General features: G+C 44.1%; 2 protein-coding genes across 2 annotated transcripts in view; both read left to right on the forward strand.

Moving 5' to 3' along the window:
* Positions 1 to 777: 777 nt before the first annotated feature.
* LOC146177500 (uncharacterized) lies at positions 778 to 22,247 on the forward strand. Its single transcript, XM_084581580.1, has 5 exons — positions 778 to 1,631; positions 10,686 to 10,943; positions 15,755 to 15,853; positions 21,276 to 21,380; positions 22,203 to 22,247. Exons 1-5 carry the CDS (start codon positions 1,563 to 1,565, stop codon positions 22,245 to 22,247), a joined length of 576 nt encoding a protein of 191 aa, XP_084437706.1. The 5' UTR covers positions 778 to 1,562.
* A 1,087-nt stretch (positions 22,248 to 23,334) lies between these two features.
* The window catches only part of LOC146177501 (serine/threonine-protein kinase haspin-like), a 46,058-nt gene continuing 43,898 nt past the window's right edge, over positions 23,335 to 25,494 (forward strand). Inside the window, exon 1 of the mRNA XM_084581581.1 lies at positions 23,335 to 23,406. Within this exon, the coding sequence (XP_084437707.1) occupies positions 23,335 to 23,406 (72 nt within the window). The remainder of the gene's footprint in view (positions 23,407 to 25,494) is intronic.

The raw sequence follows: 25,494 nt of genomic DNA on the forward strand, positions 1-25,494 counted from the left end.
AACAAGGAAGACCGTGTGGAGTGCACATGAACTCTTTCACCACCGCTTCACCCTGGCTTCTGCATCTGCCAAGTCGCTGGTTCAGGGCACCATTTACCCGGTTGCCTCAACAGCCGGTGACAATATATGCACCGAAAGAAAAACCTAGCTAAATTTGCGTCCCATATAAGCATAAAGAAAAATCCTCCAAAATTTTTAAAAGCCATAACCGAAAGCTCAACGCAGAATATAGGACATTATATTTAGAGGCTTGCGCTCCCCAAGCTAGGTAAATATGCGCATTAATTCAGCCTATCGTTCTTTGTAAGCGCATTTCGTTACAATGAAGAAGTTGGCCTCGATCTTGACCCCGCTGTACCCCAATCTACCTGTTCACACCATCCAAGCTAGACGCTAGCATCTTAGTGCGGCAAGCTGCCCCAGATTCGCGGCGAAACAACTCGAACCAAGTATAATACACGTTAAATACCTTGGCCGCAACCAACACATTTTGCTGCATGGACGATGCGTCACAACTCCCAGCTTGGAACAGCAAGAGAAAGAACAACGGCAAATGAGCAGCAACACTTGTTCCAACGCGCTGCCTCGTCACGCCGGCAGCACGTGCGTTGTGCCGCAGCCACGGAAACACGCGTCCTTCCTGTCTCGGCCTACGACGCGGTGTCGGCATCAGGCCGGTGCATCGCTTCCTGCCCTGTGCCAGCAGGTGCGTCCACAGTCGCTCGAACCCGCGCTCTCCGCTGCTGCGTGCGTCGTGCGTGCGGCAGCCATCGGCAGCTTCGCTCGTTGCGGCGCTCGCTGCAGTTTTATTTTTCGCTTGTTCTTATTATGGGGCAGCGAGAGCGTTCCAGCTGTGAGGGGGCTTTGGAGCGAGAGTGGTACTCCCCACTGCCCCGACGCTTCGCCGTTATCATGCTTAATGATCCCCGTAATCCTGGAGCGCATGCCGAAGGCAGCCGACTGAGCTGCGGACCTGTTCGTGGTCACCAGCCTGACGTCATTGCGACTGTTTGCTCGCGTATGTCTGTGCGTGATGCTCGTGCGTTTTAATCGGCGGTGTGCAATCCAGCTCAGAAAGCAACGCATCGCTTGAGAACCACCTAGAGTGCAAGCTCGGCTGCTGCGTCTTTGGATGCACGTGTAAAGAACTTGAAACGACGTTTCCAGTGTGATCGCTGCCACCCTTGATGCTCGTCCGCGAAAACCAGGCGTCCGGCAGGCGGCCCTGAGCCGACAGCACCGCAATACGTGCACTCTGCAAAAAGTGTTCATCTCTGCTTCTGTGCCGGAAATACTTGGCGTTCAGTTCTTTCTTCCTGTGGCGCTAGCGCATAGCGACTGCTCTGCTTTCACATCCGAACACGTCGATCGGTATGCCGAAGGGGATCTCGTGAGCAAGCGTTGGCATCTGTCGCGCGAACAGGCGCTATACAACTGTGCTGAGTGTTATCGTGCCGCCTTCGTAATGGGGGACATTTCTATTTAGTGGCCTTGACCATCCGTGAAGACTAGTTCGCGCTCTCGCTAAGGGTCACCACCTGCGACGAGACGACCTTCCCACCATGTCGTCGCCACAGCAGTGCACACCGGCATGCGAGCAGCTGCATTGCGTTAGGAGGAACTTTGAGCCTGTAAGATATGTTTTTTTCCTCTAATTTTGCACCTTGAGTTCCAAGTTTTGTTGTTATGAAATTGAAAATGTAAGAGCTCTGCTACCAGAAGGAATTCTTAGCAGATTGCACAATTTCGCGTATGCTGAAACATTGCTACCTGGTACATTCTGGAAGCGAAGCTCAGAAGGGCTTTGTACACGTTTGTTGAAGGATAGTGCAGCTACAGCAAAAATCGGCTGCTTGGAAAAATGTGTCCAACAAAATCAGTACCTTTCTCACCGCAAAACGACATGCACTTTGCCAGAAGCGTAGTGCAATCCATTAATTGACCTTTCTGCATTTCTTCCTGACTGTATATGCATACCATACATAAATGAGGACTAGTGTATATACTGGCAGTATTTGTGTCATGTTTTTGTTTTCATCGCACACGATTCAAACTGCCTTCCTCTCCTCGTCAACCTGAGTCTCCGATGCGCAGAAGTTGCGAGATTTATGGCCAAAGCTTACTCGATCTGTCGACCTTTGGCCCTTCCTTAAATATCAAGTGCAAATCTGAAGGTAGCCAAAACGCGTGCATCACAGTTTGTTTGCTTCACCGATATAATCCTGCGGCTTTGGAAAAGAGACTGGCCTTAAGGAGCAATGTCCAGATCGGCGCAGCAAAATCACGACAGAGTGCGACACGAAGTGCAGTTTGTTGTGTCACTTGCGACCACAAAGAATCACTGCTTGCACGAGAAGCACTTTGATAGTTGCTTTTTCTTAGTTGTCATGCGATGTACTTTCTAATTCTAGATTGACATGAAGTAGAAGCTTTTTGATTTTCAAAGTATCGCTTTTAGATATCTTTTTCTTAGAATTCATGCGATGTACTTTCTAATTCTAGACTGACATGAAGTAGAAGCTCTGTGATTTTCAAAGAATCGCTTTTAGAACTTCGTGGTTCATATAGGTGTCTACTTGGTTCATTCTCCCGGCATGAATATTAGTTCCTTAAGGGGAGACTGATCGCATGAGATAGTCCCCAAGTAGCCCAAGCCTCCGCCCAATATTGGGGTGTGTTGCAAATGTACTGGTTTTATGTAGGGCCGGACATTAACAACACATGGCCATTATTGGGCCGATGTTTTGTGCTACATGGGTCGTTTGCTTTTTTGTAGTAACTGGCTGCGATAGGGCTAGTGCATTGTACTGCTTGGAAAGTTAGGCTTTTAAAATTGCTTTTGCGTTTGTTGTGCACGCGAATTCCACCACGCAATAAGGATATGTAATAAAAGCTTTTTATTTGTTATCATTTTGCGTGTAAATATTAAGTGTATTGCCTTGCATGTCTCTCGTGTAAGCGCACAGCCTATACATAGCAATAAGGCGATATTTAGGGCTAGCTGGTATGGCTTAGCGAAGAGTCAAAAAGCGAGAGAGTCAGGACGCAATAATTTTCGCGGATTGTCAATTGAATTGTCTATGCTGCAGCTTTTCGGTAATGAGTTCTCTCTGAAATTGCGGAGTTTATCGTTAGGTGACGCAGCGGATGTGTTTTTTATGCCGCCATTGTTCAGCGTGTTGCAAACACGGCATTGTCTAGAAGCAAACGAAGGAACTTGCGTGTGCCGATCACTGGTTTTCACGTACTCTGACTATTAATGAAAGTGAAGTAGCTTGTTCTCCCGTACTGTAACACACGTTCAGCAGGGAGTAGCCTCAAAACGAAAAGTAGGTGAGATCATTTAAGAATGTATGGATTTCTTGATACGAGGAACTGCCTCCTCTTGTAATGGTGATTGGAGATGGACAAATATTTCAGTAATAATTATGCTGGCCAATCAGTACCTAACAGCTAATTAAACATTCATGTTTGACACGCCGCAGTCCCCAACCAGGGTAAATTTATTAGAATGGTGCCTATTGTAATAGATATATAAACGTAAACGTTAAGAAGGCAACACACGGTAGAAAAACGATAAATGCCGAAGGAAGCAGTAGGTGCGCGTTACTTGCATACATGCCCAGTTGAAGAACACGTGATCCGCAACTATCGACTAATGAGCAACAGAATCACGCTCGTGATGTAGTGGCGGTGCAGAATAGATAAACAGATTACAGACAAAATGACACGTGTTGCGCTCAGGTCATACATCTTAAAGTGTTACACAAAAAAGAAGCAAGATATGTGAGTCACCTTAATCGCACATAACATATAAAATATCACCAGGGTGTAATAAAGGCTGCACTTAATCCTGCGATATCCGGGGGCCATTCACCCACTGAAGGAACATTCTGATTGGTAGGCGACTGTGGCAGATAAAGCCTGTGCATGATTTGACAGTGCAAGATAACTGCAGAGAAAGTGTGACGGTTACGATAGAAGTACTACCGTCTTTGCAAAAATAACCGGGCTGCGTGTTCCGCTTCTCAGACGGGTAGTAAGAATTGGTACCGCTTGTGAAGCTGTAAATGAGTGGAAAGCAAAGACGAGCTTGTCCTCCTTTCTTATGAAGTTGTTATCCTCTGGGAGTCAATGTCGTCTTCAGAATATAAGCGAGAAGCGAAACATGCAACCTGGTTACTTTTGGCAACGACGGTACATAACATATTGTGGTATTTTCGAGACGGGTCTGTAGCTTTTCGAGAGGGTTCTTTAATATTCTCTACCTAACACAGAAGTCTTTTCCACGTTTTCTTTAAATACTCCCCTTTCCCTGCTCTCCCGAAGCATATAAAGGAGCTGAAAAATATATTTTGATATTTAGAGCGCTAAAACACGTTTTTTTTTTAAATAAATTTTATACAGATTTCATTGGCGTATTGCGCTCCTTCGTATGTAGATTGATGAAGAGGAGGTTTGGTGAAGAAGTGCTGTTGCCTTGGTTGGCCTCAAACAAAAATTGCACATAACCACTCCTTGGAAGCAGCCAAAACACAGACGATTGGTGTCAGATGGGAACGTAATAAAACTGAAAATGTACTGATAGGTTTTTGCCTGATATATTGATAGCGGAACTATAGGACACTTGTGAAGTGAGAGCTGGTGAAATAAATCTGTTCTGACAAGAAAGAAAGTGAAAGTTCGAGGCTGCATTGCATGGCGATAGTTACTGTTGCTAAAATGGTGCACTGATTTCAGGCGTAAAACGAACCGCATTCTTGTAGAGTGTTATTTGGCGGACAAAAAACTGAAACAATTCTGTAACGTTATATTTCACCCGCACCTTCAATTCTTTGTTAAGTGACAAAATCGGCGCTGCTTGATCAATGCAGTTTCATGATTTGCACAACCACAGCTGCAAATTTTGAAGCCTTAGATGGTACTTCAGCTTTGAGTAAAGTTTCTACGCATCATACGAAAGAGGGCTAATTTGCCGCGTAGATTTGGTGGGATCTAAGTGAAACTAATGGAGTGAAGCACAAAACATGTAGAGGCAAGTTCCATATGGTCCGGTTACCAACAAGTATGCATTTGCAGTCACCGACCGAACATGTTTATTCTTCATTTCTCAGATAGGTTCGTTTGGCCCAAGTTTTTCACTGCATGGTGATGCCGTCAATTGAGCTAAGGTATATGAGCAACTGAAATATCGTGTGCTTTTCGACTGATTGCTCGTTTCTTGGACTTCATTCTGCCTGCCGCTATTTAGGGATGCTTCACCACAATAGTGTTTCGCAATATGCGGTGAAGCATCCACGAAACGTTGCTGTTCAGCGAACTTTCAGTTGCAGGTTCGCATTTTCGTCTGTACAGCAGCCCAAATCTTGAACTGGCGCACCTGATGTCCGTACTTTCTGTGATTCTGGGTGTTACAGAGTAGATAACCTGCGAAAAGTCAAAGTTTATGATAGGGTTTACCAATTCCTTGCTTAATCTTGACCTTCCGCCAAGTTTTATCTGCCCTATGGTGGAGCAGGACCAGAGAAAAAGCTACCGTCGCGCAAGCCTGTTAATGATTTGGGCGCCTGTACGTCGTCGAAGCTCGCACGTTCATCCGAGAGGTGTCAATGGCAGTACTGCCATTGAATGCTTAGTGAGCTGGGTTTTGGTAGACTTAATGATGTGCATATTTGATTTGATTTCATTGCTTTTTGTTACTAATTTTCCCATCAAGAGTTAGTCTCGTAAGTTAGGGTGGCTATACTCTGTTTCTGTGATGTTTTTCTGGTGTTTTCAAAGCGACTTTACTTAAACGGAGCAAGTTTTGCATTGCTGCTATCAAACTTTACTTACATAAAGCAAATGTACTTGCAATTCTTTTGGCTAGTGAAATTTATTTCAAATCGAAGGCTGAGATTAGGCTGTTTCATGCAGTATGAGGAAAAAGTGTCTTACTCGAAAGGCATTTCTCGTATAACTAAGATTTAGAGGGCATGTTCCAAGAAAGAGTTAAAACATTTTGTATATTCTATTTATTTTACTAATGTTCTTTAAAACTTATTGTCTTGTAAATTGTGATTTTTTATTCCCATCAAACTAATTGCGTGCTTCCCATTTTCTTTTTATGAACTCTAAGTATTTGTGTTACTCGCAAGTGCATTCTATTTCCATCATTGGTATGTATCTTACCTATTTTTGTCTCTCAATAATGAGCAGCAAAAACATTTGTGACAAACATAAAAAAACAGCCATTTTTTCTCTGGTAACGGTAAAGATAATTATATTAATTCATATCTTGGTTATGGCAAAAATTAAGTATAATATATTTTTGAAGACAGTTTTTCTCAGATGCATTTACGAAGTATTGTAGGCACACTCTTTGCAACATGATAGTTTTGGTGGAATCATATATGCATTTATGGCTGCGGCACGAAAGAGTCGATATGACGAGTGTTATTGTCGAAGGTGCCATCTAGCCCAGATAAAACGAGAGTCAAAAGGAAGCGAGCCCGCCATCCACCTAACCCGCAAAATCTCAAGCAAAACGCGATACTCAGGGCTTTGCAAATTATATCGATGGCGGGCTCGATTAATGTTACTTCGTTTCGCCTAATCTAGATCTAGAAGAGCATTCGTCATTTGGCTTATTCCTGCAGCAGACATTTATTTATTTATTTATTTATTTATTTATTTATTTATTTATTTATTTATTGATACCTCAAAGGCCCCATTTAAGGGGTATTACATGAGGGAGTGGTTGACGAGTACATGAATCATTCGATGGATGATCTGAAGGTTGATGGGTCGGAATGAAGTACGACGGTGTTTGCCAAGTCATTCCAGTCTCGTGGGGTGCGAACAAAAAAAGATGACAGATGCGCAGATGTCCGGGCAGGTGGAGGGTAAAAGGTCTTCTTATGGTGCGTGCTGCTGGATGTAAGGTGGGCGGGGCTGATGACAGACTTGAGCAGGGGGTGATGGTAAAACTTGTGAAAAAGGCAAAGTCTAGCAATTTTGCGTCTGTGCGCTAAGTTAGTAAGGTGATCATTTTGTTTTAGTTCAGTGACAATTACATGATAGGAATAAGCCGAGTATATGAATCTTGCCGCGCGATTTTGTGTTGCTTCTAGTATGCTGGAAAGGTTATTTTGGTAAGGACCCAGACAGCGCATGCATACTCTAGTTTGGGACGAATAAATGTTAGATAAGCTAGTAACTTAACTGATGGGGGAGTTGCGCGTAGTGTTCGCCGAAAAAAGCCGAGCACGCGATTAGCATCGTTAGTTACCTGCGTTATATGATGGGACCAATTTAGATCGCGGGTTAAATAAATGCCTAGGTATTTATACGTTGATACAGCGACGATTTCGGTGTTGGAGATAAAGCATTTTGATGATGGCAGGGAGCCACGACGATGGAAATATAGTAATGATGTTGTCTTCGTGTTTAATGACATTAACCATTTATTGCACCAGGTTGTTACGCTTTCGATGCCCAGTTGAAGAGTTTGGGGGTCATTGCTATTAATTATAGGACGGTAAATAACGCAGTCATCGGGAAACATCCGGATGTTAGAGCGTATGTTAGATGGTAAGTCATTTATATAAATAAGAAAAAGCAGAGGCCCCAGGACGGTGCCCTGGGGAACGCCGGACATAACAGATGTACGTGAAGATGAATATTTATTAGCTAGAACACATTGCTGCCGGTTAGTGAGGAAGTTGCGAATCCATTCTAAAACAAAGGAATTAAGGTTCAGGCGGGTAAGTTTTAATAAAAGCCGTTTATGAGGAACTTTGTCGAATGCCTTTTCAAAGTCTAGGAACAGGGCGTCAACAGGAATGTTAAGATCAATGTTAGAGCTTAGGTCGTTAATGAACAGTGCTAACTGAGTGTCGCAGGATAACCCTTTGAGAAAGCCGTGTTGACTGGGGTGAAAAAAGTTGACCGATACTAGGAAATTCATAACATGAGAAAAGAGGACATGTTTCATCAACATTGAAGGAATGCTAGTGATAGATATGGGTCGGTAATTATGACGTGAAGATGAAGAACCCCTTTTTGGAAGGACATATGCAGGGTGTCCAAGCTAACTTCAGCCAAGGACTGAAGAATAAAACATTTGGGTAGGCCAGAAAACCCACTCGTGCAGCGGTGCCACCCGTCTGGCGCAACACAGGAAAGTTTTTGTTTTGCTGTGAAATAATTAGTAATTAGGATAATTTTTTTCATTTACCTATTATTGCACTTAGACAGTAAAAGTGATATGCGAAGTTGGAGAGCACTTTCTGAAACCCCCATTTTAATTTATTAGCGATAAAGAAAGCCACCCGTGTATCGTTTTTCCAAGTTCTAAAGAAGCACGCAAAATAAGAAGGTTATCACGTGACGGACGCATTCGCGCGCCACGATTGTGGTGCTCTCAGTCGTGGTGAACGAAAATATCCGCGGTCGTGACTCGGCAGCCCAGTCCCAGGAGTGGGCTGATATGTTGGCAATGGTTGCAGCGAACGCGATGAGCTCGCTGCAACTTGCACCGTCACGTTATAGGATGCCTAGAATCCTTCTATCCACCATAGTCACGTGGGCCCGCTGCCTGAAGTGGACGAAGAAACCATCTAAGTTATATCGGCCTGCCGCTGCAGGCTACGCAGCCGCGACGGCAGCTGATTTCGGTCACTAAAACTACGGTTGAGAGCACCACAATCGTGATGCGTGAATGTGCGTCACGTGATATTTTTTGGATTTACCGGACTTTCTTTGGAACTTGGAGAAAACGGTCTAGAACCTTCAATTTAGCTTGACATTAAGAAAACAACTTTTATACTGAAGACAAGAGAAATTTAGTGAGAACGACTTAATTCTTCGCGCTAGAATGTAACATTGAAAATCGACTTTTCTGTAGTGCGTTGCTCCTGAAGCAATTTTGGTGATTCTTACTAAAACAAGTGCGACAACAAAAATGTTTTTAATAAATCCTTTTAAAGTAAAGTTGCATAAATGTATTGAGTAAAAATTAACGGACGACAAAACTTCAGTGTGCAAGCAGCAGGGCTCCAAACTTACAACTTTTTGAAATTTCGAAAACGGAATTTTTCACCTCTAGGGTTATACAATTTTTTCCCCGAAGGAACTACTGCATATCTTGCAAAACAAAGGCTCATTCCCTTGTGTCGAGATACAACCTTGAAAGTGCTGTCGATCACGTTCAACGTGAAGCTGGTAGTAACACAGGACGTTCCACGTCCAGCTTTAAGGAAGAAGGTAGCACTGGTGAACACACTCAAGGTTTGTTCACCGGCAACAATAATACCGAAACAAGCAGCAGATTGGACAGCCGTCGATGTAGCTCAGTTGGTAAGAACTCTGGACGCGTCAATGTAAAATCCCACACATCACACCTTTAAATGGTGCCTGCTTGCTGCAAGTTTCATTCGGAGGAAGGAACAAAGCATAGTAACTTTGTTGTTTTAAGATCGCACTGATATTTTTTGGTTTAATCACCACCGATACTAACGCCATCCTTTGATGCAGTTCATTCTTCGCTCTTAAGATAGAGAGCGCTGGTTTAGACGAATGAGATTTAAGGCATGACATCTCCCCCCCACGCTCTCATACCGTAGGACACCGATAATTTCCGCCCAAGCTTTATCAACAGGACGATTGCGACCACTTAACTATTTACAGTGCTAGCAGTGTGAGTCTTTTAGATGCATGTTTTACAGCGGGTCTCGGTGTTATTCGCTTGAAATTGCTAGCCGTTCGCAGTTGTCAACAAGCAAGTGTTGAAGCCCGACTGCAGGTTTTTGTTTCCTTACAGATGCGTTCAGCAACGTCGCCCTTAAAAATTGTGCATTATATTTCGCGACGCAAGAGACACCATTTTAGTCAATAAAGTTTCTAACCGGAAAGCTAGTTGAATCATTACTGTTCCCCAAAAGGCCGGTAGGTAGTACTGCACTCGTTTAATGCGCTTAACGCGGGCAGTATTCCAAAACCCTACCGAATGGAAATTAGCAGGGAGGTCGTTCCATTTTCCTGCGATATAATTACCCTTATTTGCTAGAAAGTATGTGCGTAATTCACGGTGAAGAGACGCTCCACTTTGCCAGCAGCCTACTGAAAAAAAAAGAAAGACTGAATTTACGACAACCGCTTCAAACCTGCGCGTAGCGGCGTTATAGCTTCGATAATGGAGCGGTGGCGCAGCTTTTAGCCAAGTTTGTAAACAGGTGAGATGGTCATGTTGCTCCTTTAACCCAATCAAAAAGGGAACTCTGAAACCCCCTTCTTCAGAGCATTAAAGCTGCGATAAAACCCATTATGCACGAAATAGAAAACTCACAATCCGCTGATGGGCACAGCCACAGCACGACGAGCGGCGTGTTCCGTCCTGCTATGTCCTACTATCGCTTGCTCCTTTTGAAACCAGGCGGCGCTGGCTGTCTCACCTTAAGAGCGCCCCCTGGGCAGCGCAGGTTCTCTATAGCACAAGTTAGAACATGAGCTTCCCTTTGATTTAGAGTTGCGGCAGGGAGCCATTCTCACTCTGTCTCCAAACAGGTTAGTCATTGTAGTTGTGCGGTCACCTCTAAGTGAATTTTTAAGATTGAAGTATAGTTGAGTATTTGTTATTTACATTTTAATGTGTGATTATGGATTGTTCAACGTATAATAAGATATATGTAATTATGTCCTTTCAGAAAAGTGACCATGCCAGCATGGACCTGCTGTTTGTGGACGACGATTCAGAGGATTGCTACCTGAGCTGCTCTCTGTCCGAAAGTCCCTCGCGGATTTTGCTCGGATCTTGCGAGACACTAGGGGGTGCGAAGAGCTCGTTGCCGACTCGTTACTACTCACCACCAGAGTCGGCGTCCTTGAAAACGTCGGCGTCGATGCCTTCAATTCTCACACCCAGCCCTATTGATACTCTGAAAGTTTCAAATGAAGGATGTTTCGTAAGTTCTCTTCTTGCTTGCATGCTTAAGCAACAGCTGTGGGTCTTGTTATGGACGCGAATTCAAATGCACATAATCAGAGTTCACATGAGGGTATACTTGCCATTACATTAGGACTTGTAGAACGCAACGCATAAGGGGAGTAAAAAATTTCTGTAGAATTTTCGAAAAACAAAAATCATTATGGAAGGGTTGCGTATGCTTAGCATACCTATAGTAGATGTGTCAGTTTTAAGTAGACTTAGAACTACCTAACAGTCAATCGAGGACAGCCACTGGTACTAGCACATCCCCAGCAGTCGCGTCACTGCACCAACAAAGCGTGTCAAATTAAAAAAAAAAGGCAAAGTCTGGCGCGGAGATGGAAATGCGCTAAATTTGTCGCGCTTTGTCGGCGCGCAAGCCAAGCCCTGTCGGAAGGCATGAATAAATCAGGAAAGGGAAGAAGGAGAGAGTGAATATAATGGGACAGAAGAAACCCCGTAGTGGACTGCTTTGTTTAGTGCCATCTAGCCTCGATAATCGGTCCCGTGAGCACTACGCCGGCCCAAACCTTGCCTGATGATGGCAAACCGCATTTCCGGCTATGATACCTCGGCGTAAAGCAGTGGTTGTCTGCAGTCCGCATTTCATTTTCTTACCTGTTCTCACTGTATCAATCAATCGCGTCGTATTGTTTTACGATTTTAACCCATTCTAGCTGTGGTCGGCGGTTTTAAAGGATATTGTTACGATGCGGCATGCCGATGAAAACAGGAGAACAGAGGACAGAGAGATTGTCGATGCCAGTGAGATGACGTCTAATGAAATGTTGCCGGGCCTAGCGCGAGTGCTCCTGTCCGCGCCACTGCCCACATCTTCTTCCTTGATGACGTCCGTAACATGACCCGGGGCCACCGAGCGATCATCGCGATCGTGAACGAGGAAGTGTACGATGTCAATGATTGTGTGGCAGGATGATGGGCGTGTCTGGGTGCTTGAAGAAGAAGAGGAAGAAGGAAGGATAGAACGGCTTGCCGGAGCGATGATTCCGGATGAACCTTGGCCCAGGACACTCTCGGGCCACACTTTGCCACGACTCGATGGCGGAGGCCAAGGCACGCACCGCATGGCATGGGCAGGGGAGGATGTGTAGCGGTGTCTTGGGTAATGGTGTCGTTGATCAGCACTTCAGGCCAGTGGGGCACGTATGGTCGTTCAGGTTTCTCCTTGTGTCTTGTTGTCATGTGTGGCTTCTCGGGTCAGTCTTTCCTTCGTCGTGTCTTGCGGTCGGGGCGGGGTGGGGGACGGGGCGGAGGAGCGGCAAGGTATTGCTGGGTCCGGCAGGCTGGGGAACAGCCATGCGAGACCTCCTAACCTTCAGCCGGTGGCACAAGAAGTCGCAGGGCGCCAAAGCTCTGGACCAGGATGAGGGGGTGATGATGAAGCACCTCGCACCTCCACCAAATGTTACGATGCGCCAAGCCGATGAAAACAGGAGAACAGAGGACAGAGAGATGGTCGATGAGAGTGAGATTCCGTTTAATGTAATTATGCGGGTCTAGCGCGAGCGCTCTTGTCCGCGCCACTGCCCACTTCCTCTTCCTTGATGTCGTCCGTAACAATATTCCCGGGAAATCGCCTCTCCCCTAACAGGTCAGTATTGTAGGACACCTTTTATTGTAAGACATCAATTATTTGTTACAGGAAGGTGTTATGCATATTTTGACAGGTCCTGATCTTATTCTTCAAACAACGATCGGATAGTTTACATCAAGATTTCGGTAGCTTCCCCAGTTGGCCCCGCGTTTACCAGTAAGACGAAGCCAGTTCTGCATAGGCGGTTTTTTTGTTGGTCCGTCTTCAAACTAAGCTTTTCTTACCATGTTCATGAACGATTGAGGCTAGTAATATACATCGAGTGGTGGACATTTAAAGCTTTAATCGAAAGGGAAGCTACTTGAAGAGAAACAAAGTGCGGATTAAGAGTGATGAAATGACTCATTACAAAATTCACTGTAGACAAGACATACACAAGCTGGTGTCTTGAGAGGCGATTTCAATGTTCCATCTAAATTTGAGCCTCTCTCGTGTGATCGACATGACGTCACCGGTGGCGCCATGCGGTGTGAATGGAAGATGAAGAAGACTGGATCACGTTCCGCCACCAAAATCAAGAGAACGCCAAACCATTGCCTTCGTTGCAGCGGCGTGTAGAGATAGGCATCTCCTGCACGCAGTGCTGGCAAGTAACGGGCCGCTCCTTCACGGCAGCGAGGCGGGATGGGTGAGCGCCATCTTTCCTCGAAAAATGAAGCCTCGACTCTCGGGAACCTAACCTGCGATGCAAAAGCAGACACCGAGGTAGGCTCTGCTCGGCAGTCATTTTAATTGCCGTTGTTGTGTGACCCTGTGCTTGCGTTGACTGACTAACGGCTTAGGGACTCTCGTACAACCTCTAGAGACTCATTAAAATACGCCGTGCTAAAGAAAACAAATATAATCTGGTGGACTGATTTGTTGCTGTTGAAGCCACTTAAACTGTTGAGAACAATGGCTGTTTGAAACAGTCTGCTGGAGAAGTGGCGTCGGTCTCGAAATTCTCACCACCGAAAACCAGCTCCTGTCTTCTTGTTCCTCAGGCGTAAGGGTTCCAGCGCGAGTCTTAACTGCAGTGTTTACTGCGGCGAACTCTCTAAGATTTTATTATTACCGTACCCAATATATTTGTCGTCTTTCATCGTAGCTATGCGCTACCTTTTCTGCCTTTTTATTTGATTTCCGATTTGATGTAATCAGAGTTTCTGACATCCCTCGCTGCACATCTAGCGTTGCTGTTTGGGAACTGTGCTGATTTACGCTGGCTTTATATAGTTATTTTGTTAGGAAGCACAATTATGTTTACAAATCAGGTTTCAAGGAGTCATCCGGAATAAACTGTGTAGACGTTTCGCGCCGTTGGTGCCGTACTCAGCGCATCTAAATCCGTTGTGAATGGAAGCAAACCTTGGCTTAAGGGTTTCTTTGAAGTTGTCGGTCGAAGGATGCAGACAAATGCATCGCATTACGCAGCCAGTGACTCATTTTTGCCGTTTTTAGCACCCTCTTTCCATATTGCTGAATGTTACTTGTTCCCAGCGACTTCACGATTATGCAGAGCCAGGCCATCTCCTTCAGGAAGTTCTTCCCGTCCCTTTTGTTTCCGAAAAAAAGCTCATAATTTGTCGGAAAAAGTGACGTTGCATTTAAAATCTTAATTTGCAGGTACTAAAAATCAGCAATTGTTGGTACTAAGCCTCAATGTTCTAGTCAACGCATTTGTCGATACTTTGGCTATCGCACTTAGGTCTTTCGCTGGCCTTCCTAATTTCGCATGTCGTTTTGAACAATGCCATCTTCCTTAACTATCGATAGTACTGATTTACGGCTTTTACACTGAAGAACATTGAAAAACAAGCTTCAACGTTCCCAGATGCAAGCTGTGGTTTACATACTTGTATAAGAGGTTTATTAATAGTTGGTAGGTTCACATAGGCTATGCTTTCTATGCGAGCAAGTAGCTTAGTCGATCGAATTAGTCCGGACTAATTCGATGCGAGCCCTCCACATCAGCGTCTTCCATAGCTCATGAGCATCAGTGTGCGTCATTCTCGTATACCACTACTATACCATGCATGTATATTCTCGGAGTGAATAAATTTATTATCGTTATTTTAATTTTTAGAAAATGTACCTTCAAAGAAGAATATTAGCCGCAGCTCACCGATAGTGAACAACGTTATACCTGCTCGCAATCGTTCAGAGTTAGTGCAGTGGTTTTTCAGTTCTTCATAATATAACTGTCTGTGTGCATAAACCCCCTCCTTATTATAAAGCATACTAAGGCTGCACTGAAACTCTAAAAGGGGTCTTGCTGCAAGTTTTTTTAAAATTTATGAACTAAGAGAACTCAGAAAAGCTGTAAAGCCTCATCAAGGATTGCTTGCTCACAGTATGTGAGCCCCATGAATTTGCGAAGAAAACAAAGCCATTCACAATACCCCAATGAATGTTCGTGATGCGTCATTAAAATTAACGCGCACCGGTGTATCTCAAGAACAAAAGTTTAAAAGCATTTCGTTCCGTCGCCACTTCTTTCTTGTTCATCCCTTGCCAGAATGCCTTTTTATTCATGTTAGTCGTCTCGATGATTTCAACGACGTAAATTTCCCTTCGTTTTTTATTAGTGAGCTTTACCGACAGGCAGGTGGGCCCTTCATTCATATTGCCTTCATAAAACATTTGACAGCTGTTGGATTGGAGATTACATCTACCCGTACATAGTGTGCAGGTTTTGCTTTTATGCGTTTGTATTTTTCTTTATGAGACTGATAAATTACAATTTTAATTATGCGTAAAGACCTTTTCGATGACTTAGTGATACTATTATGAACTATGGAAATTTCTGTGTAACTGTTTCACTCTTAGTGCACACCTTAACTGTGTCTCGAGCGAATTAATGAGCGACGCAGTGAAAAAGGGTAGAAATAGAAGACAAAGAACGACACTACATTTTAAGCCACCTGGGTGACTGATATTTGCCGAATACGGCCTATTTTTCCATTTAGTTTCCGGCGGTTACGATGTTTTCTCGCAACATCGTGTTCAACAGCTCAGCCATATATACTGACCGACCGCTATTGTTTCGAATCTTGCGTATCAATTCTAGGAGTATTTTGCGCAGTGAAAATGACGGATCGCAGGATATAACCAGTTTCTGGGACCTTCATTGCTTCTTGTGTGTGGCAGGCAGCGTGTGAAGGGATATACGTAAAGGTCTCTTCTGCTCGCAGCGCTTGGAAGAAACGACCACAGTGGTTCCAGACCGCACACTCGCCGACGTGCTGTCCAAAAGCCCGAAGCGGGTGGATAAGCAACGCAGCAAGGGCAAGGTCGGTGACGGAGACGAAAGAGCGTAGCGCTCACTCGCACTCAGTGGTCGCAAAAGTAGATCATAAGTTTAACCTTATGGTATATGCCTTCAGTCACAGCTGCCTAAATGTAAATGGTCTTTGAAGAATCCGTTATTACACCATTTTGTTTTGTTTTTCACATACCGTTCGGTGCACGCTTAAGCTTTGCCTTTGAGGGTATGGCAAAGCAGACTCCCGTTATACGGTGCCATTCAAAGATCCTCGTTCGCAATCCTGAACTTTGTTACTCCCTTGAACACCAGCCTACAACTTTTGCGTATTATATCGCACACATCCCATTCAAACAGAGCCATCGGTCTAATATTGGTAGTGTTGGCAACCTACTGGTCCTATTTCGGGCCAGTCTTTAACAACCCACTCCCAGTACTGGACGAAAGCATATATTCGTAAGATGCGAGCTTACGTCAAAGATCACAGGCTCAGGTATAAGACACTTACTTTAACTGAGCCGTCCTCACGTGGCAGATGGGCCCAAGAGTCTAGCGTATCTGATTTGGGAGCCAAGCATCCAGAAGGGTTCGGATCTCGTCACCGCCCCCCCCCCCCCCCCACCATATCTCAGAGTTGTCAACTCTGCCATGTCAGCTGATGTGTATGCGCACAACCTGTTGGTTTAGCACGTGCCAAATCGTGACTTTTCGCTCATTTGGCTGACAACGGCGGATTTCTGGAGAAAGGGGTTTTTGTCATTATCGCGCTTAAACACAATAAGACGCTTTTTTTGCTGCCATAGCCACCATCGCTTCGTTCCCCGCACTGGCGTAATAATTTGCGCAATTGTTATCGATATCGCTTTCTTCGGCGGATAAATCGCCTTCGCACATAATTTCGTGATCACCTTAAGAGCACAACCTCGCTGCTCCTGATAACTTCGTCGTCATAAGGGAAGGGGGGGAGGGGGGGGGGCGCTGTCGCAGCGAAAACGCCACCAGACAGTTTGAAGCGTCTTTAGGGAAATAGCCGAACTGCCTGGCTGGCAAGGTATCCTGCACGCCCGCACAGTAGCAGTCACTGCACTTATAGCAAAGCCTGCAGCGGCGACGTGGAATATCAGTCGCTTTTCAAGGTTGCCGTCGATCAAACAGGGAGGGACAGTGCGTCATTTTCGTAGCGCTGCATTTATCTGGAAAGCCTGAAACCAAGCGTGCGGCGGGTCGAACAATTTTTTACATCTTTCTGTGAATACGACTACAGGGACGAGTCTTTCCTCAGAGTGTCCGTATAACACGTATAGTTTAGCCATGCATGAGCTAAGTTACGGTTTCGGTTGCTGCTGCATCTTGACGCTGAATTAAGAAGTTTATAGCCTTTTCGCCGCCGGGGTGCTGCAGTAGTTAGGGCGCTTCACTACTGTGCCAAAGGATGTGAAATCGAATCCCGACCTCAGCGGCCGCTTTTCGATGCAGGAGAAAAGCGAGGCGCCTGTGTGCTGTACGATGTCCGTGGACGTTAAACAACCCCAAGTGGTCGAAATTTCCGGAGCCCTTCTCTACGGCGTGTCTCATAGCCTGAGTCGCTTTGAGGCGTTAAACCGCATAAACAAAACCAAGCCAAATTTTCCACCCAGCAACAACGCATAAATTAATGAGTTCCTTTATGTGTTTGAAAACCGATGTGAAAATGTATTCGTGCCTATTTAGCGGTACGCAGAATTGGTATCGTTAAAACACAAACGTATTGCGTAAGTAAACAGGAACCGGTGGGAACACACGATCTGCCTAAGCGTTGCATGATTGGCGGAAGGCAGCGCGGTCATCGGCATGCATGCGCACGGCATGTTAGACTCATATTGTACTGGCTTGTATTGCGGTATAACATTGATATATTAATATTGCTACTAGTTGCAGACAAGGATACACGAATTTTATGAAGGGCTATATTCTGCTGAGGAGCGAACTGGTGCGCTTCGCCTCAATGGCTGCCGCGGCAGAGAAAGCTGTCCTCAAGTGTAGGGTACTCGCCAGCTTGTTATCATCGAAGCAACGTTTGCCAAACACCACGAAAGAACTCGTGATGCTTCCCGAAAAGGCTTTTGTCCGGCCAGACCCTCAATCGCAAGACCAGGATTTTTCCATCCGTAGTACTTCTGCAACGCATTCCAATATAAAGAAATCGCAACATCCCAATACTTGGCTATATCAATCTCAAATTATTCCCTGAACCAGCAAGCCATCAGTCTTCGTACCCTTTGAACAACCACCGTAATGATCTCAGATGACAATGCAATTGAAAATTTTTATAATTGAGAAGTTAAGAAAAAACTGCATATAGAAAAATCGAGCCGGTCAGGATGGGACCCCAAGTTCCGGACGCCATTGGCTCCCAGCTGTTCGAATACTTTAGCTGGACTAGCTTGCATTGTGTGCCAAGCTCTCCGCTGGTCATATAAGGGGGCCTCCTGCTGCTTTTGTATAACTGGCTGGTCACTTTTGGGCTTATGTATGGCCCTATGCGATGTTTAAACGTGGGGTACAAGCACCGCATTAGGGGCAAAGCACGGATATTGAGTTGAGGGGCACTTGTTCCGGGAGAGGAGTTTAAGGCAGATGTTCATTTGTATTAGTTTGTTTGCAAATTATTGTAAAATAATTGCAAAAATTTCAAAAATAAATTTGCAAAAATTTCCAAACTTTTGAAATTCAGAAGATGACCGCCTTACACTAAACTCATGCCCTGAATTCTTGCAACTATTGGACTACAGGGGGAGGGGGTCTGTATTTATTCGCGTCTCGAATAAAAAAAAAATAACGTCCATTTCAGTTCACGTGTGCCCTTAAGGACAGTCATCTCAATGAAGTCAATGAGTTCAATTATTCAGTAACGACCATGAAATCTAACTCAACCAAAAAACCGATATATTTATCATGCCTCCTCTTCAGCCTTTTGCAAACAGCTTATTAAGGCCCAAGCTTAAAGACGTGACACTCGAGGTTAAATACCTGGCTTATAATCCCCTGATTCGTCCAAAACTATAACATATTTACATATTTCGGGACTGTTTCCCTGAAAACTATATATACTTTACAAAAAGTTCAGCGTGGAGCTTTCCGATTTATTTTAAGTATGGTTGGGCAGATTGCATATCTACTCTATTCGCTTCCAACAACATTCATACGCTTCATTCAAGATACAAGTTTTTGTCTAAAATGTTTGCACTTGTTATTTAGCCGTCAATTTGCTTTTGACACCACTAAATTCACGCCAGACCACAATTCATTTGCTCCAATTAATACTGTACTTCGCAAGGAAAAAGCACTCCAAACGTTTTCTTCTCTTGACCTATATCAGATTTGAACAAATTGCCTTGTAACTGAAAAAGCACTCCAAAGCTTTTCTTCTCTTGAACTATATATCAGATTGGAACAAATTGCCTTGTAGCTGAAAAAGCACTCCAGAACTTTTCTTCTCTTGACCTATATATCAGATTTGAACAAATTGCCTTGTAACTGAAAAAGCACTCCAGAGCTTTTCTTCTCTTGACCTATATATCAGATTTGAACAAATTGCCTTGTAGCTGAAAAAGCACTCCAGAACTTTTCTTCTCTTGACCTATATATCAGATTGGAACAAATTACCTTGTAACTGAATTTAGTCTTTGAGCATGGGGCAGGCACACACCACGAACCGCTTATAGCAGTTATATCGTATTGGCCTTTCTTGTTGTGCTTGTCATTAATGCTTGTACTTTATTTCATCTTTTTTTGCACTTCTATGCAATCGTCGCAGTGTGATAACTATTCTGTATGCTCGGCGTATTCCGTATTTTGTTCCCAGAATAGCGTGTTTTCTTTTCAGTTTTGTGAAAAAAATTGCTGTAAATGTTTTCATTTTTTGTTTACATGCGCTCCTCTTGTTTCGGCTCGAGCCTGCAGTATTCTGAATAAAAAAAAAAAGATATTAGCCTCCAGTCATTCACGTCTGAAATTTCTTGTTCTTCGCGTAATGGTGGGGAAGAACGTTTTGTTTTTACTTGATGTGTTAGGTGCATTCCCCGTACGATATTCTGATAGGGGTTGGGCAAGCGTATGGATACCCTTACTTAACAAGTCCTCGATTTGTATCACTTACTCGGGACTTCGTGACCCGGGTCTAGGTTATCCCGTACTTTTGGCGGATATTGCCCTGTATTCTAATTTCTGTCATGGTTGCTCTTGAGAAATACAAAGATCGCCTTCGCGTTCTTAGTGTAGAATTATAAAGTTTGTCGAAATTACTGCATTTATTATTATATTGTTGGCTACTAGGAAACAAGGTGAAAAAGTAGGGGACAACGAATGCAAGGCTGCTTCCAGTGACATGGGCGCCAAAGGGGGCTTGTTATTTCAAGTTCATTTATTTGTGCATGTACTATTTTCTCCAGATCCCAAAGCGAAATGTGCGTATCAGCCTAAAGAAAAATGGAGCGTCACAATTTTCCCTTTATGCAGTTGAATTCGAAGTCAATTGTGAGGGTTTCTATAATCAGGGAGACTAAAGGCCAATGTTGTTGTTAAGCTTCATGTTTTATTCTAAGTCCGCCGACAACTAAGACCAGAAGGAAAGGCTTTACTTGGCAGATAATGTTTAATCGGGAACCGAGCTCGTGCATCTATAGCATGAAGTAACTGCTCGCACTATACACAATGTTTGTCCATTTAATAGCACCGTGTGTAAATTACACGCGTTCTCGCTTCTAGAAATAAACATTTTACCCCTCTCATTGCCGTGAATCTTTCAGGACTCTATCATGTGCTTATTGTCAATAATGAGAGCACCTCTGTTGCTCTTGAGAGTCGAAAAATGATCTGCATTTTTGGATATCCTATGCAGCATAAGGGCACCTCAACTGCGAATGCATTCCTATAACGTTAGGGGTTCCTGCAAGAGCATGTTCGAAATAGCTGTATGTTCTTTGCTGTAACCACCGGTGTTAGTAATGTTTCTCCGCTAATGCGCTCTTCCATCATCAGAGACGATAGACGCAGCAGGAAGTTACATTGATCAAAGTATAACCGCGTATTCTTTTCACACAGAATGAAGTTTAAAAATGCTCTTCACACTGTGTGGCAATTTATTTTGCTCATGGGGAGGAATATCACTTACACTTTGCAGCAAAGGTATAGCAGCTCAAGAACTGTTTGGATGCTAGGACGATTCGTGGCTGGTTTATGATCGTGACGCTGGGCACTGTAATAAAATGAGGTGCTAAAGAAGATCTACTACAACGACCTTTCGCAGGCCCGTATTAAAAGCTACAAACTTCAAGAAGCTTCTTACCCGCTAGTGTCTGCTGTGGTTTCCATTTCACTGCCAACAAAATCGGCATGCTGTTAAAACGCGAGAAAAGAAATCTTGCTGGTCCGAGGTGTGCGTGTCGCGTATAATTATGCGATGTTTTCAGAGCAAGCGGCATCATTCTTCGGGGACGAAGTCACCGCGTGAGGCCAAGAGCGCAACAGTCAGCGGCCAGGCCAGCGTCCAGAAAGGAGACGCCACCATGTCGTCGGTCAGTGCATTTTCATAGCTGTTGTTGTGGCTGTAGGAAGAAGGAAAAGAAAATGCGCAGGCCTGCTACTGGCTCTGTATCTGAGCCACCTCCGCTGCCTCGTGTAGACAGAAGAGAAAATAGAGAAGAAAGAAAAGGGAGAGGGAGAGAAAGACGCGCGCCGCAAGAAGAGCCGTCGTCCACCACCAGCGCGGTGGCGGGTGCAATGACGGCCTACAACCGATAAATATTCGGTGGCAGGCAAGCCCCCGGCGCAAGCGGCGGTGACCTACCTGTCCCGGCCCCATCAGGGGAGTACCCTGAGAGGAGTTACACTTCCATAGTGCCGCTGAAACACATCAACATCATGCAGCTTTAGTGCGCTGTGGTAGGCGCCCCTGGCGAAAGGGCGCCAGGCCACAGGTTCTGATTTCTAGCTTTACTGTGCAGCACTCACGAGCCTTCCCATGCTTTAAATGTATACATGTAAGGTGCGTTGAACCTCAGCGCCCACCTTCCAAGCCATGTTGGTCTTTGGAGGTGGGGTCAAGGCTTCACTTTACGGCTGAAAAAATGACATGCGCCTCAGCACTTTGACATAGACTGTCCTTGTTTTTCAATAATTGGAATTAAATGCGGCCTTTAATTCATTTTTTGCTGTGCCAATGCGCAGAAAATAGGCGCTTTCACTTTTTCCGTGTGGGCGCCCTTGAGTGGTACCCCGTTACACCGCATGTTTTGTGACATATAGAACAATGCGTCATTGTTTGCTTCATAGCTAAAGCCACTTTAAGTGCGCAGGTTGCTGTCCCAATGCTTAATAGTTCCTGCTTTTCTATGTAGTGGGGTGGCGTCCACCTGAGTGCTGCCCGCTTCTTTTGTGAATGAAAATGACAAGTAGCTCGTTCGATGAATGCGTACTCCAGGAGACTTAAAACAATTCAAGTACGATGTTGTCAATGAACGAATCTCTCAGAAACACTGCAAAGCCGCAGTCAATCTTGACACTACGATAACAATTACGGTGCCTATAGGTGGTGGCAGGTAGCCCTCATCTCGGGTGGCATTAAATGTATTCCGTAAATATGGGCTGTGTGGAGCAGGGCTAATTGAGGGCCCTCCTCCATCTAGCAACCACTATATCGTGCTTATCACTTGGAACATTTTAACACCCTTTTAGGTGTAGAAATGGCGCTAGAGGGTCCCAGGGCTCACACTCGGCGTGTAGAAGAGCACTGAAGAGGCGAAGCTAGGCGGATGACTAATAGGATGGTCCAACTAGTTACCCTGCGCTGTATAAAATGGAAAAGTAGTGTATAAGAAACATCGATAGAGGAAGCTGAGGTATCAACGTTAAAAAACGCTTCAGCAGTGTTTGAGCCTCATGAAAACTGCGCGTGCTGCGGCCTCAGCAGAACACAGCACCCGCTTTTCGATTACATAGAAGTATATTAGCACAACGAAAGATGTTACACTTTAGCGCGGTGCTGCTTGACAGTCCTTGGACAGCGTGCTTTACACCTTCAAGAGTGTAAAAAATCAAGAATGATATTCTGTTTCTCACAGCAATGCTTATCGCAATGAATTTCCCAAAGCAAGCCGTTGATCAATGAAGAAGTTGCAGTGATCTATAGCGAGGTTACGATTGCCAGCGAGAATGCTGAGAGCGACGAGAGGTAACAGCTTGTATATATTTATCACAACCTCGGAAAAGAGCGAGAGTTATTCCTGCTGTAACACACTTTCATTGAAAATAATGCTTTGGGGTAGAAATTTGGCTAGGTGCTACTAAATATCATGCAGTGGGCATGACATTTGCAATGTTTTCATTTGCTCCCTTTAGGCGTTTATTGCACTTGTTTATGTCGTATACTGAGCCCATGCATGGCTACTGATGACGTATTATAGTGAATGTTCTGCGTGGAATGGGCGCCATGTTTTCTTAGGATACGTCTGTTGCTGAGAACTCATTTTGATGCGTCTATATTTTCAGGCTGGAAAGGCCGAGGACGAGCACGCTCCAGTGCAGTCAAGTGAAAACCTGCTTGTAAGCTGTCAAGCTTCCTTATTTTACTTTTATACTTAACCCAGTGTACCAGTTCACGCTGAGCTGGCTTACTGCCTTTTTCCTCATTGGTGCAACGTCATCTTGAGGCCTCTACTTAGGCAAAGTGCTGTGAACATTCGCTATGATATTGATACGTAGAAATCCGCCACTTGTACAGGCGACTTTACAGATTACTTTGTTTACCTTCGCACTTCAGTAGCCACACTCTCTGTCAATAAGCTTCTGCCTTTAAATTCAGGGCGTATTTAATATTTATATCGGGAGTCTAGAGTTTATGGAACACATACAGAACCTAATGTACGAAAGAAACATTGATCGGATGATTGTTTTTATGCGGCCTGGAGTAGACATTTTCGGCGTGATCAAGTGTGCCGTATATACTGTGCGTAATATAATCCCAAACAGTATTAGAGTCGAGGGTGTATTGCATTTCTACCCAGTCGAGGGCCTTTGCATTTATACTCAGAAGTACAGTTCAATAAATTCAACACGACGGTTTTATGCATATAGCGATGTATCTTTACAGGCTGAAAGCTATGTATTCTCAAATATCGTGTATATGGTGGAGGTTAGTGTATTCTGAGCGCTAAAGACGTCAGCCAATGTAACAATTAGTTATAATGAAACGAGCACGTTTTAGTTCCTGTATACTTGCAAAAAGATGAAACGTGAAAGCGATTTTTGTTTGTATTAGGCATGCTAGAGAACTGCGTTTGCAGTCGAAAAGCTGAACATGTGAAGCTCACTATAACTCAAACATATATAGAAATTGAAAAAAAAATAATTATTTCCAGTAATATACAGAAATGGGCCTCGGGCAAAAAGCTACAACGATAGCTTGAAAGATGCCCAAGGCCCAGAAAGGCAGATCAACAAAACGTGTGAAATCAAGGCGAACATATACATATATAACATGAAAATTATGAAGCACAGAATGAGCTCAAATATACATGAAGCAGCAAATTAAAAACTAGCACATTAAATTAACGGCCAACAGTCATCTAACAGTAGCACGCAACATGGTATAACGTAATGAAAATAAAGTGTCTATTATGGTAATGTTCAAGGCCAGAAACGGAAAGTACAGAAAGACAGTGAGGAAATAAGGAATACAGCTTGAAGTCCTTAATTTTGGTTAAGATGTTTAGGTTATGTATTGTATGATGATTTAGTATGCATGGTAAAGCAAAAAGAAGGCTTTGGTTGCCATATAACATCCTCGTTCGAGGAACGTCCCATATTTGTTTACTTCTGGTGTGAAAGGGTTTTGCGTAAGCCTTAAATCCAGCAATATCCTTCAAGAAGTCGTTTAATTATTGAGGTGACAATTTAAGGCAGTGAAGTTAACGATACTCAAACATGGTATGCCCATGGTGAATCCTATACTGCGAAGATAATGCTTCCGTGTGGGCAGTGCAATATGCACCAGCGATCCGTCTAATGGCCTTTTTTTGGATCCGAGTATGGTTTTCAAATTTGGTTTGGATGTTGTACCCCATACTAAGTTACTGTAGTTTATGTGTGATTGAACTTTAGCGTGCTAAATAAGGAGCTTATGCTTTGGGGAAAATTCGTTCCGAAGTCTCTAGAGGAAGCCAACAAATCTAGTAAGCTTGCTTTCAATATACATTATATGGTCAGATCACTTCATGCGAGAGTCGAATACAACACCGGGCGATTTGAATTTGCCTACAATTTCAATAATGTTATTTTCTAGATGCAGAGTATTGTTAACAGTAATATCCAGGCTAAGGGGACGGCCTATAAGGCCTTTCAGGTATGACATGGATCAAATTTCATTACAATATGCTGTGGAAGTGAGGAATCGATTTCAAGAATTAGATCTAGAAGACAGAGGGTCCGAAGATATGTGGACTGATGTTCGTGATATAATACAAGAAGTTGCTACTAAGGTAGTTCCAAAGCAAAAGAAATGCAAGAAAGCAAAATGGTTATCTGAAGAGGCTTTGCAAATAGCTGAGGAAAGGAGAATGGCAAAAGTTATGGGGGAAAGAGAAAGATACAAGGTTCTCAATGCGGATTTTCAGAAAATAGCAAGGAGAGATA

The sequence above is a fragment of the Amblyomma maculatum genome, chromosome 10 (genome assembly GCF_055883805.1).
Source record: "Amblyomma maculatum isolate TAMU_Amacu chromosome 10, ASM5588380v1, whole genome shotgun sequence".
In the NCBI taxonomy this organism is placed as follows: Eukaryota; Metazoa; Arthropoda; class Arachnida; order Ixodida; family Ixodidae; genus Amblyomma; species Amblyomma maculatum.

Coding starts and splice junctions, on each gene's coding strand:
- LOC146177500 (XM_084581580.1), top strand. CDS start 1,563: ATGTCGTCGCCACAGCAGTGCACACCGGCATGCGAGCAGCTGCATTGC. Junction 1,632..10,685: donor TTAGGAGGAACTTTGAGCCT/GTAAGATATGTT, acceptor ATGTCCTTTCAG/AAAAGTGACCATGCCAGCAT. Junction 21,381..22,202: donor GAGACGCCACCATGTCGTCG/GTCAGTGCATTT, acceptor TTTTCTATGTAG/TGGGGTGGCGTCCACCTGAG.